Source organism: Oncorhynchus nerka, linkage group LG3 (assembly GCF_034236695.1).
Source record: "Oncorhynchus nerka isolate Pitt River linkage group LG3, Oner_Uvic_2.0, whole genome shotgun sequence".
Classification (NCBI taxonomy): Eukaryota; Metazoa; Chordata; class Actinopteri; order Salmoniformes; family Salmonidae; genus Oncorhynchus; species Oncorhynchus nerka.
In genome coordinates, this window is record NC_088398.1 from 34,901,396 (window position 1) to 34,913,116 (window position 11,721).

At 42.4% G+C, this 11,721-nt stretch overlaps 1 protein-coding gene across 9 annotated transcripts in view; it reads left to right on the forward strand.

The window, feature by feature from the left end:
• Positions 1-10,846, forward strand: part of LOC115107102 (LIM domain only protein 7-like) — a 118,750-nt gene extending 107,904 nt beyond the window's left edge. For 8 of the 9 annotated variants that reach the window (XM_029630508.2, XM_029630519.2, XM_029630544.2 and 5 more), the window contains 11 exons: positions 1,410-1,435; positions 2,075-2,182; positions 3,027-3,119; positions 3,205-3,611; positions 5,474-5,523; positions 5,780-5,938; positions 6,323-6,518; positions 7,060-7,410; positions 8,788-8,896; positions 9,734-9,836; positions 10,273-10,846. In XM_029630508.2, coding sequence (XP_029486368.2) covers positions 1,410-1,435; positions 2,075-2,182; positions 3,027-3,119; positions 3,205-3,611; positions 5,474-5,523; positions 5,780-5,938; positions 6,323-6,518; positions 7,060-7,410; positions 8,788-8,896; positions 9,734-9,836; positions 10,273-10,295 — 1,625 coding nt within the window. In that variant the 3' untranslated portion in view covers positions 10,296-10,846. The remainder of the gene's footprint in view (positions 1-1,409; positions 1,436-2,074; positions 2,183-3,026; positions 3,120-3,204; positions 3,612-5,473; positions 5,524-5,779; positions 5,939-6,322; positions 6,519-7,059; positions 7,411-8,787; positions 8,897-9,733; positions 9,837-10,272) is intronic. The other variant, XM_029630561.2, reaches the window with a different exon arrangement.
• Positions 10,847-11,721: the final 875 nt, after the last annotated feature.

Below are 11,721 nucleotides of genomic sequence, written 5' to 3' on the forward strand. Positions count from 1 at the left end.
ATTATCTTTGATACAAAGACGGCTATGTAGCTAGCTAAGAAGAAATTGCTAAGATTAGACAAATCAAACCGTTGTACTATAATGAAATGTAATGAAATGTAATGAAAAGTTATACTACCTGCAGACCGAAGTGCAGACCGAAGTGCGGATGCGACTGCTCGCTCCAACCAGTTCTTAACTGACTTGCCTAGTTAAATAAAGGTAAAAAAAAAAAATACAATTAAAATAAATAAAAACCCATCGAACACCTTTAGGATGAATTGGAACGCTGACTGCGAGCCAGGCCTAATCACCCAACATCAGTGCACGACCTCACTAATGCTCTTGTGACTGAATGGAAGCAAGTACCCGCAGCAGCGTTCCACCATTTATTGGAAATACTTCCCAGAAGAGTGGAGGCTGTTTTAGCAGCAGGGGGGACTAACTCCATATTAATGCCCATGATTTTGGAATGAGATGTTTTACGAGCAGGTGTCCACATACTTTTGGTCATGTAGTGCATGGGTCCTGGGCTATTCACTAAGCCATAAGCCTAGAAAGTAGTGCCATCACAAGGCTAACTCGGGTGTCATATGCTGTCAGGTGAAAGGTACAGTATGTTGGTATGATGTCCAGGTGTCACACATTGGCTCCCCTCCTTTTCAACCTTGCATGCTTTGCTGTGCTTTTGCTCTTGTGCTATTACTAATAGCCAATGCGTTTGCATGCATCAACATGCATTTTGGTGACTGTTGACTTTTTTTTACTCTTTGCATCTTGTGCATGTTTGTTGTTATATCCATTAAAAAACAAAAATGATGAGATATTAATAAGTTTAATCTAGTTAGTGTGATGTACTTTGGTAACACACCAACAGTATTTTGGGACCTACTATTCAGCAGTAATAGTAATATTCAGCAGACTGTTATTCTGCCAAAATCATAGACTCTTTGTGGCAATATTGGACTGTAGGTCTGTATAAGGACTGTATAAGACTGTAGGTGAATTTTAAATGCATCTTGTTTGCTTCAGGCTTGATTTAAAATCTCAAATTATAGCTGAGGGTTTGGTTAAAGTTTAAACAGCATTTAAAAGTTTTTGAAGTTGAACAGTCAAATCTGAACACACACTCAACCTCAGATAAGAGTTGAGATTTGAACAAGCCTGTCAGCTTTTGGTCTGTATGGTAGCTTGTGTAGCCTCCAGGTGTGTGATATTTAAATACATGTATTATATCTATACTAGGTGTCAGTCTGTGTGTCTGCTTTAGCAAACTTTTATCTTTCTTAACAAACATGACAATGATGTAGTATTTTAGAATACAGGAACAATGCTTCTCATGGCAGCATATACTAAATGCTGTATAGCACTCTGAGATGTGACTGTTAACATTAGATCGATTTATTTGATGATTGTTATTCTTTTTCAAGGAGGATCAGAGTCAGCAAAATCAGATGTAAGCAATTCTATTTAATATTTACAAAATGTTTACACGCAAGTGGTTGTTTTTTTTCTCTCAAGTACATGTTTATGTTCTTAAGTTTTTACAATGCATTGACCCATCAATTTGAGTGACATCTTTACTGTGTGGGATAGTAATGGGTTATTTAACTACCACACCAGGGGCAGGATCCTGAGCCCTCTTAAACTCGAAAATGCTAGTCCCAACCTTTGTGACATTAACTCAATCTTTGAAATTGGATGGTGAACTGAAGCATCTGTGGCTCACTTTGAAAAGGTTGACTGGAGGAATAATATAACTAATATAACTAACAGCTCAAGTTTGAACTTTTCATCTTTTCATCAGTCATAGACACTGAAATGCTGTACATGGGTAGCATGTTAATACATAAACAATGAAACATTTGAATGAAAAACAAGTGATATGCATGACAATATGTATAAGGGTTGGGGAGACTCAAATAGCTTTGTTGATTAAGTGTGATTAAGATACTGTAAGAATTACTTATATTCAAACATCAGATGAAGAAAAAAACAATAAAGTAATTTGTGTATTTGCAGGATAAATGTGTTCACCTATAAAGGAATAATGGCAATGTCTCTTCTCTACTCTCTTCTTCCTCTCCTCCATCAGATGCCCGTTGCCTCCATCGCTCCCTCCTCTAACCGCTTGTCCTGTGACCCGGAGGAGGAGCGCAGGAGGCAGGAGAAATGGCAGAAGGAGCAGGAGAGACTCCTACAGGTAACAGTGTGTGGGGTGGGGAGTTGATTGTTGTGTGTGTTTTTGATTGTTTTGTTTGTTTGTTTGTTTGTGTGTGTGTGTGTGTGTGTGTGTGTGTGTGTGTGTGTGTGTGTGTGTGTGTGTGTGTGTGTGTGTGTGTGTGTGTGTGTGCGCACATTGTGAATTACTCCCAAGGTCTATTTATGGAGGTAGAGAGATAAAAATGTGTCCAGCCTGACCCCTGCAGAGCAGCTGGAGACTAGAAGCCAAGGCTCGTTATTCCTCCACTCTGTATTCCCCGCAGGTCAAACGGCCTAATTTCTTAATGAGACATAGAAGCTTGGCAGAAAATCTAACAAGGTTCACCTACTCTGGGGAACGAAGCTGGAATGTAGAGCTGAGCGGTTGAAGGTGAAACTTTGGGATTGTTTTCGTTCTCAGGAGTTAGGTCGACTTCATCTAATCCTTGTCTTCCAATTGCCCTTTACTTAGGTTTTGGTAGACTAAAATGTGGAAATTATTTTTTGGGCTGGATATTAAGGGCTGTCAATTGTTGAATGAGTTGAAGCACTTTCCTTGTCTTTACCATGAAACCAGAACTTTCTATTTCTATTGTTTAACAAGAGAGACTATTTTCCTCTTACATCAAATTGTGATTAAAAGTGGTTGTCAGTAGGGGGCCGGCGACCAAAGTGCTTGATAAACTCTGAATGTGTGTTTATGTGTGTGTGTGTGTGTGTGTGTGTGTGTGTGTGTGTGTGTGTGTGTGTGTGTGTGTGTGTGTGTGTGTGTGTGTGTGTGTGTGTGTGTGTGTGTGCATACAGTACAGTAACCTGTCTCTCTCTGTGTGCGTGTTTGTGATCAGGAGAAATACCGTCGTGACCAGGAGAAACTGGAGGAGGAGTGGCGTCGGGCCCAGCAGGAGGCTGTGACAGAAGGGGGAAGACACCACCAAGAGGTGAGGAACCATATCACTTTAGCAATGTAATTTTCTGGTTGTAACTCAGGACTTTGGCTTGAACCCTTTACTGTCTGTTCCCCAGGAGCCGAGGGGCCTGGAGATGGACAGCAGGAGTATCAGCCCCCTCTCCCCCCTCCGCCAGCCTACCATGCCCTGGGAGGACAAGGAAGCCCAAGAGGAGGAAAGGGGGAGGAGGGTAGAGGAGGAAGCACAGAGAAGACAGGAGGAGGAAGAGAGGAGGAGAGTGGAGGAGGAGCGGCAACAGTGGGAGGAGGGGAGGAGGACGGAGGAGAAGGAGCAAGAGCTGCTGCGTCTTCAGGAGGAGAGGCAGAGGGAGAAGCAGGAGGATGAGGAGAGGAGACAGAGGGAAAAGGAGGAGCTGAGATGGCAGAGGAGAAAGGAGGAGGAGAGGGAGGAGAGGAGGTACCAGGAGGCTGCTAAACAACAACACAGGGAGAAAGAGAAAATGCAGGAGCAGCAGCAGCAATGGTTAATAATAATAATATTTATTTTCTTTAAAGGTTCAGTTCACCCAAATTACAAAATTACATATTGGTTTCCTTACCCTGTAAGCAGTCTATGGACAAGGTATAACAGCAATCCATGCTTTGTTTAAGTTTCTCTGGCACTGTTTCCAAATGCTAACTTTTAACATTTGTGGCACTAATCTAATGCAAGTCGTTGTACCTATGTTAGCATTTTTCGCACATCATGTACAAATGATCCTAAAGTATCTCAAATTGATTATGTAGCCGAACAAAGTCACTTATAGATGATGCTCCAGTATACATTACCGGAATTTTGTATCCCCCCCCAGTTTTTCAGTGATGCTTTTTACAATGATAAAGATTTGCAATAATGTTGTTTTTCCTCCATAATTCTCCCTTCTCATCCTACCCAGTTCCCTCCCCTAATTTTGAAAAAGTACATATCATTTGTGTGCAGTCTAAAAATATATATTTTTCTGGCAGTGGGAGGAGGATAAATTGGCAAATGTAGAGTTCAAGCTGAACAGAAGTTGAATGAGTTAAATAGTGGGCCTTTCCGAAAACCCGTACTTGAGTACCCATAGTTGGGTTGATGGAAAGATAAAGAGTGGTTGGGGGATGGCAAGGGCAAAGAGAGGTTAAAGAATTAAATTGATGGATAATAAAAATAGCAAGCACACTAATAAAAAAGAAGAATGACGCATAACAGTAGTGGTCTTGCTGAAGGAAGCACACTAATAAAAAAGAAGAATGACTCATAACAGTAGTGGTCTTGCTGAAGCTAGCACACTAATAAAAAAGAATGACGCATAACAGTAGTGGTCTTGCTGAAGCAAGCACACCAATAAAAAAGAAGAATGACGCATAACAGTAGTGGTCTTGCTGAAGCAAGCACACCAATAAAAAAGAAGAATGATGCATAACAGTAGTGGTCTTGCTGAAGCAAGCACACCAATAAAAAAGAAGAATGACGCATAACAGTAGTGGTCTTGCTGAAGCAAGCACACTAATAAAAAAGAAGAATGACGCATAACAGTAGTGGTCTTGCTGAAGCAAGCTATCTTCTGTAGCGCTTTTGTCATTACAGACATAATGTTAAAGGCTTTAAGATTTGTGTGTGCTAAATCTTCAAATGCTTATTGTAAACACCAACTCACTGCAGTATATGAAACATTACCATTTAGTTCATTAATAATTAATTGTTGCCTGTCTACTTTACATTGTATTGTAACCTCTAAACCCCACTAATGGTCTGCCTGTGTTTTGTCTTCTCTGTATGTGTTTTGTCCTGTCTGTCTGTCTGTCTGTCTGTCTGTCTGTCTGTCTGTCTGTCTGTCTGTCTGTCTGTCTGTCTGTCTGTCTGTCTGTCTGTCTGTCTGTCTGTCTGTCTGTCTGTCTGTCTGTCTGTCTGTCTGTCTGTCTGTCTGTCTGTCTGTCCGTCTGTTCCTTATTCTCTGTCTGTCTGTCTGTCTGTCTGTCTGTCTGTCTGTCTGTGTCTGAAAAAATAACATTTAATCCATTTTAGAATAAGGCTGTATCGTAAATTTTTTTTTTGAAAAAGTCAAGGGGCACTAAAGTAAAAAAAGTGGTATCATAGAGATTATGCAACAAAGCCTGAAGGTTTATTTCCATTGCAGGCCACTCATGTACTGTATGTGTTCATGTATTGAACTGTACGCATTTTAAAACACAAAGAGCCCCAAGGGCCCTGGTCAAATGTAGTACACTTTGTAGGGAATAGGGTACCATTTGGTACCACATAGACTAGTAAATCAATAATGTGTTTTACAGTGTACATTGATTTGAGAGATAATGAATTTTCTTGATTATCAGCCCCTAAATGTATTTTGTTGTGATTGGCAGGGCAAAGTCGAAATCTACTCCAGAGCTGGACGACGTGGAGAAAACTAAAGGTCAGTGGGGATTTACTAATGTCCTCATGTATTCATCAATAGTAGTTCATCCTTATTGACCTTCGGTGGAAGTTGAACCATTACTTAGCTGCTCAAATTAGCAAGGGAAGGTGTGTGTGTGTGTGTGCGTGCGTGCGTGCGTGCGTGCGTGCGTGCGTGCGTGCGTGCGTGCGTGTGTGTGTGTGCGTGTGTGTGCGTGCACCCGTGTAAGTAACTGTATGTCAGTGAGTGTGAATACTGTACACACTGTGCCCAGGCTGGTACGGCAGCTCGGGGGGCATGGCCCAGAGGTTACTGGAGGAGGAGTTGAGACGTAAAGCAGACAAAAAGGCCCAGAGTCTCCGGGCTGCATCAGAACTGGAGTTGGAGAGGAGAAACATCCTAAACGCCATGAGATACAGAGAGCCAGAAAGAGGTGTGGTTCACAACCTCGACCGCTCCTGACCACTCCTGTCTAATCAATGCAGGACCCAGTCAACCAACCAGCTCAGCCGATCAATCGCATTTAGCATGAATGAATATACAAACAGACACTTCCAGATTTTATAATATGTCTTGATCATGTCCTATTGGTCACTGAAGCTGAATACAGAAAATGAATCTGTCCTCTCCAGTGGCTCTGTCACAATGATGAATCACTGGTCTTATTGGTGTTTCCTGGATGAATCACTGGTCTACAGTCTATTTCTGGGCTTCCATCCATTCTGATTGGCTCTCATGTCTATCCCCTGACACCCTCTCCTCTCCCATTGACTCATCTTTATTTTCTGATTCCCTCTTCTCTCTCATTGGCCCACAGTGACTAGCAGCTGTGGGATAGGCGAAGGATTGGGGAGGAAGGGCCAGCAGAGCGTACCCCAGGCGGAGCTGGAGAGGCAGCAGATCCTGCAGGAGATGAAGAAGAAGACCAACCTGGCCACAGACAACAGCTGGATCCGCCAACGCTCCACCAGCACCACCAACAGCAAGGACCCCACTGTCAGCCCCATCAGGAGGTACTTTTCCTGGGGCTTGACTGGGGCTCCGCTGGCATGGGGGAAGTGGATCAGTACAGTACAATGTGTGTGTTGAATGATGGATAGGGGTTATACCAGCCTCAAATGCCCTATTAGAAGGTACTCTACCTGGGACTCACATGGGCGTCCATATTAGGACAGCTCCACATAACTCTGACACCAACTCCAAGTAACTCTGACACGCCTTCCATGGATTTGTGACTACTCTGTTCCAACATGGACAGCACACTAAACTGCCTAGATTGGGTCACCAGGGGTTTAATGCTGTATAATGCTAGCTTGAATGAGTGTGTGTAACATGTTAACACATAATTTACAACAACTATTTTAGTAGAAGTAACTGTTTTTAGTGACTTTAACATTTTGGGCTCTAGCCTGGATGCCAGTCTCTTTTCTGTTGCAGTTATCAAAAGAGTTGGCTAAATCAGAAACATAATGGCCTGTGGTATCCAGGCTATTTGGGTGCTTACGCTAACCCGCTAACATCCACTAACATCCGGTAATCTGTTAAACTTTTCAGAGGCGAGTCTCTGGACAACCTGGACACCGCGCCCCGTTCTTCCTGGCGCTCGTCATGGACACCGGGAAGCACCTCGTCCATCCCCAACTACAGCCGGCCTCATTTAGCCCTTTCTGGCCTCAAAACTACATCCTCCTATAGTGGTGTTGCCTACGGTGGTGGTGGCTATGGCAGCGGGGTCGGAAGTCGTCCTGGCTTAGCCACCCTGCCCTCCTCCCTCTCCATGAGCTCCCTCAGAGAGGCCAGGGGGTGTAACCTATCTTCCTGGTCCCTGCGCTCACCCTCGCCATCCCCCACCCCTTCTCTTGGCCCCGAACCCGAGTCACGCCCATCCTCACAGCAACGCAGCAGGTAAAACATCCAACGTCCAATCACGTGGCACACTGCTGCTTGCCAAAGAACTGAGTCAGTAGATTTGCTCCCAAACCCTGATACAATGTCAGATATCGGAGCTAAAAGTCAGATTCTCGATCTGGGGTTAAGGGTAACACCAAAAGCCCTTGCTCAAAGTAACAAATGCTAACATGCATCAAAATGTCGGTGCTTAGGCGTTTGTGTTCACCACAAACGTGAACCACGGTTTCTTTTTTATTTATTTATATTACAGCATATTGAATGACTGTCATTCATATTCCATTCACCCAGCTCAATGTAACATTGATAGGTTTAGGCAACTACATGACACTCATATTATCCCTATACCCATCATGAGGTTGCTGCAACCTAGCCTACGAAATAAATTGTATCACGTAGGTGCACATGTCGAGAGACAAATTGGAGTAAACAAGGTGACAGTGACACATTCAATACCGCCTTGCACACTCTTGCCTACATCTAGTTGATCTAGTTTGTAATCATTAGTCCAAACAGTTGCAAAACATTCCAAGAGTTTCTATTGGACAAATTCAGGTAGGTCTATCCCCATTTCATTTGCTTCCAATTAAGAAACTTTTTTCAACAGAATTGACGGAATGAATACACCCCTGATCACCACACACACAGTTCACTTTCATAGCAGCCACATACAAACAGCACTATCACTTTTCTCGTTGTATAATTCCTTCTCTCATCAACGTTGACCTTTTCCCTTTGCTTGTGGACAGTGCACAACACAACAGCTGTCTTGACCTCTCCAAGCTAAACCTTCATACCATAACCGCTAACCACTACACACAGCCTACATCATTGTCAACCATATTAGCTAACGTCATACATAGCTACTAGAACTAACTCATTAGTAAATCCACTACTATCACACAGTTCAGGGTACAGCAAGCAATTTAGAATTTACACAGGCGGCCCCCAGTGGTAATAAATTAAGAAAACCAAAAGCTTATCTCGACTTGGAAGAGTTCCAGTGTTGGATAGCCAGCTAGCTAACATAAATAACATTCCTCTCTATTCGAGTAGGCTAAGTAACTCAAAATTGAGCTCAGGTGGATCATGTTTCCATTGATCATTCTTGAGATGTTTCTACAACTTCATTGGAGTCTACCTGTGGTAAATTGAGCAATCGGGGGAGAAGGGCCTTGGTCAGGGAGGTGACCATCCAATACACATATAACATGAACAATTATGAAAGTATTTTTGTTTGAATAGGAATGTGTGTGTATTCTCAGTTATCCAGTGTGGTTGATGGTGCGTGGGAGGGCATGTATATTCTCGGTTCTCCAGTCTGTGTGTCTGTGTTCTCCACTCAAGTTATGGTTCTGCATTCTGTATTCTCAGGTCAGTGAGTGGCAAGAAAGTCTGTACGTTCTGTGACACGGTGCTGGGCAAGGGAGCCGCCATGATCATCGAGTCCCTGGGACTCTGCTATCATTTGACCTGTTTCAAGGTGAGAGTTCAAAGTTCAAGACCGGACCTACCTGACCTGGAGATTGAGGTCATGATTGGTCCATAGCAAAGACTAAACCTACCTGATCCTCTCAGTACTAACCTTATCCACGGAATGAGACTGTACTAATATGGACAACTTGATCCTGATTAATGTTATACTAACCTAACCAACATGAATGGATCACAATCTGGTCTGATCCTTTATAACCGTACACACAAACCCAAGGAAACAGAAGTCCAAAGTCCCACTGGGTTGTAAAGATGGATAGTTGATGACTTTTCCAATGTGGCCAATCATTACCATTTAATTAAGGTTTCCAGTGTAACATGACTGGAGTAATGTTTCCATTCGCTTTTTAGTTAATTGAAAAATACAGCTCTTCCAAATTCCCGAAGATCTATGACTTGCTGCAGAAATGGCAAACAGTTTGGGACATTGTTTTCATGGTTTTATGAGCATTTCAGGAAATCTGACTGCATTTGTGCCAAACCTCACTAATCAATCCTTCACCTCACTATTACCTATCACCAACACTTGCTGCTGACATCATGACGAGCTTCCAAAAGTTCCTACATGTATACTTGGGCTTGAACTGTCAGTTTTTTATAATCTCATTGGTCTCTCTGTCTGTCAGTCAAGTGTCAGGTGTCTCTCATGGACTCTGTCTATCTGGTTGTGGCTCCATGGGTATATGTCTAGCACTCTCCCCGTGGCTCCTCTGTCTGTGGAACTCGTCTTTCGTCCAGGGGGAAACTTTCCTCTCCTCTCCCCACCCGGGAGTGAGCGATCTGGGCTAGCCCTCATTGACCATTTCCCTCTCTCCCTATCCTCCAGTGTATCGACTGTAAGTCTGACCTCGGAGGATCGGAGGCCGGAGCTGAGGTCAGAATACGTAACCGACAGCTCTACTGTAACTCCTGCTACATGCGATTCAAAAGTGAGTATGACTTTAGCTGGGTACCAGCTGAAAAGTGAGCCAACTAGAATCAAAGCTTAATAATAATAATTTGGTGGGTGCTTACATGTACATGTGTAAATTGGAAATATGTTTTTGCATATCCCAACTCTGCTTGAGAGTGGGGTCACCATTGTTCAGCACCCCTGGAGCAATTAGGGTTAAGTGCCTTGCTCAAGGGCACATAATTTCAAAATGTTCAGCTCAGGGATTTTAACTAGCGACCTTTCAGTTACTGGCCCAATGCTCTAACCACGAGGCTACCTGTCACCATTTATAAAAACTCCTGTTATTATTGTCTGTGTTGTGTCATGTCAGTTATATTGTGTTGAGTCGTGCCGTGTCATTTAGTGATATGCTGTGTTGTTGTGTTATCGAATAGTATCGTGTTATAACCTCTATCTTCTTTCCCCTCTAGCTGGACAGCCAACGTCCATGTGACAACGCTGTACTAGAGTAGATAAAGGACTACTTGACAACAACCCATGAACACTGCAACCAGCTGTAACTTCAGATGTATTAATGTGGTTTTGTGATTTGACAAAAAGCCCTGATTCTTCAATTAACAACTATCTTATTCTTTATTTCTACTGTACGCTTGAAAGGGTTAGATTGACCAAAAAAAGAGAACATTTTGATATCAACGTATTATTTTTATCAGTTGCTTGTATAAAGTAGTAGGGATGTGCATGCGCCTGCGAGTTTTAGACTTTTAGCTGAAAATAGCAACCCTTAACGAAACAATACTGGAAATTGATTTTGGTCTTGTTCATGAGATTATTGATCCTGATTACTTCATACTTCAGAGATGTAAGAGTTTTCATGTTAGGCTGGGGGAAGTCTGCGATTTATTCTCCTTTTCGCCTACAAATCTTTTGGTTACAACAAGTTTGTTGTTGACTAAGGTTTGTTGTTGACTCTTTATTTTTATCGATGTGCCTTTTTGGTTTGTTATGGGGGAGATTATTTAAATAAAATGTATTGAAAATATATTTAACCTCTTATCCCTTGTTCTCAATTTCCGCCTGAAGACATACCCTAATCTAACTGCCTGTAGCTCAGCCCCAGAGGCAATGATATGCATATTCTTGGTATCATTTGAATGGAAACATTCTGAAGTTTGTGGAAATGTTAATTGAATGTAGGAGAATATAACACAGTAGATCTGGTGGAAGAAAAGATAAAGTTTTTTATATTTTTTTATTGTTGTAGCATCATTTTTCACATGTATTAGAATAGCCACACCGTCAGATAGGATGCTGGAGATAATTTTGATGGATAACACAAGAGGGCAACTGTAGGTGTGCAAAGTTTCAGACTGATAACTTCAGGAATGGGTGAGCTACATGACATTTAGCATGAAGTCACCCAGGTGTCCCAAATGTACCCAAGTGGCCGAATTGGTGAAATGACCTATAACTATATACAACAGTGCAAATAACTATATACAACATATCAAAAAGCAATTCTAACACACACACACACACACAAAATGTTTTAAAAAATATTAGAAAATACATATTTTTTTAAAACAGTACACCTTTTGGAAGTCCTCTACACAATATTTTGCTGCCTGTGTCATGTCCCATAGCAGTCTCTTTCTGGTGTAAAGCATAGGCAAACTGAACAATGGTGCAGTTCATGCGACACAGAACACAACGACGCATCCATGCTGTGCCCTTTCGGCCCTGAGGCACAGTCATGCCTGCAGTAATGAACTGTGGCATATGAACACCACTGGGGGCAGAGGTAGAGGGGGCAGCTTGGTACCGGGGGCTCCCAGTCGGAGTCGCTATCACTGTGAAAGAAAACATTTAAAAAATATTTGTATTGTATGAGCCTTTTATCATCACATAAAATAAACAGA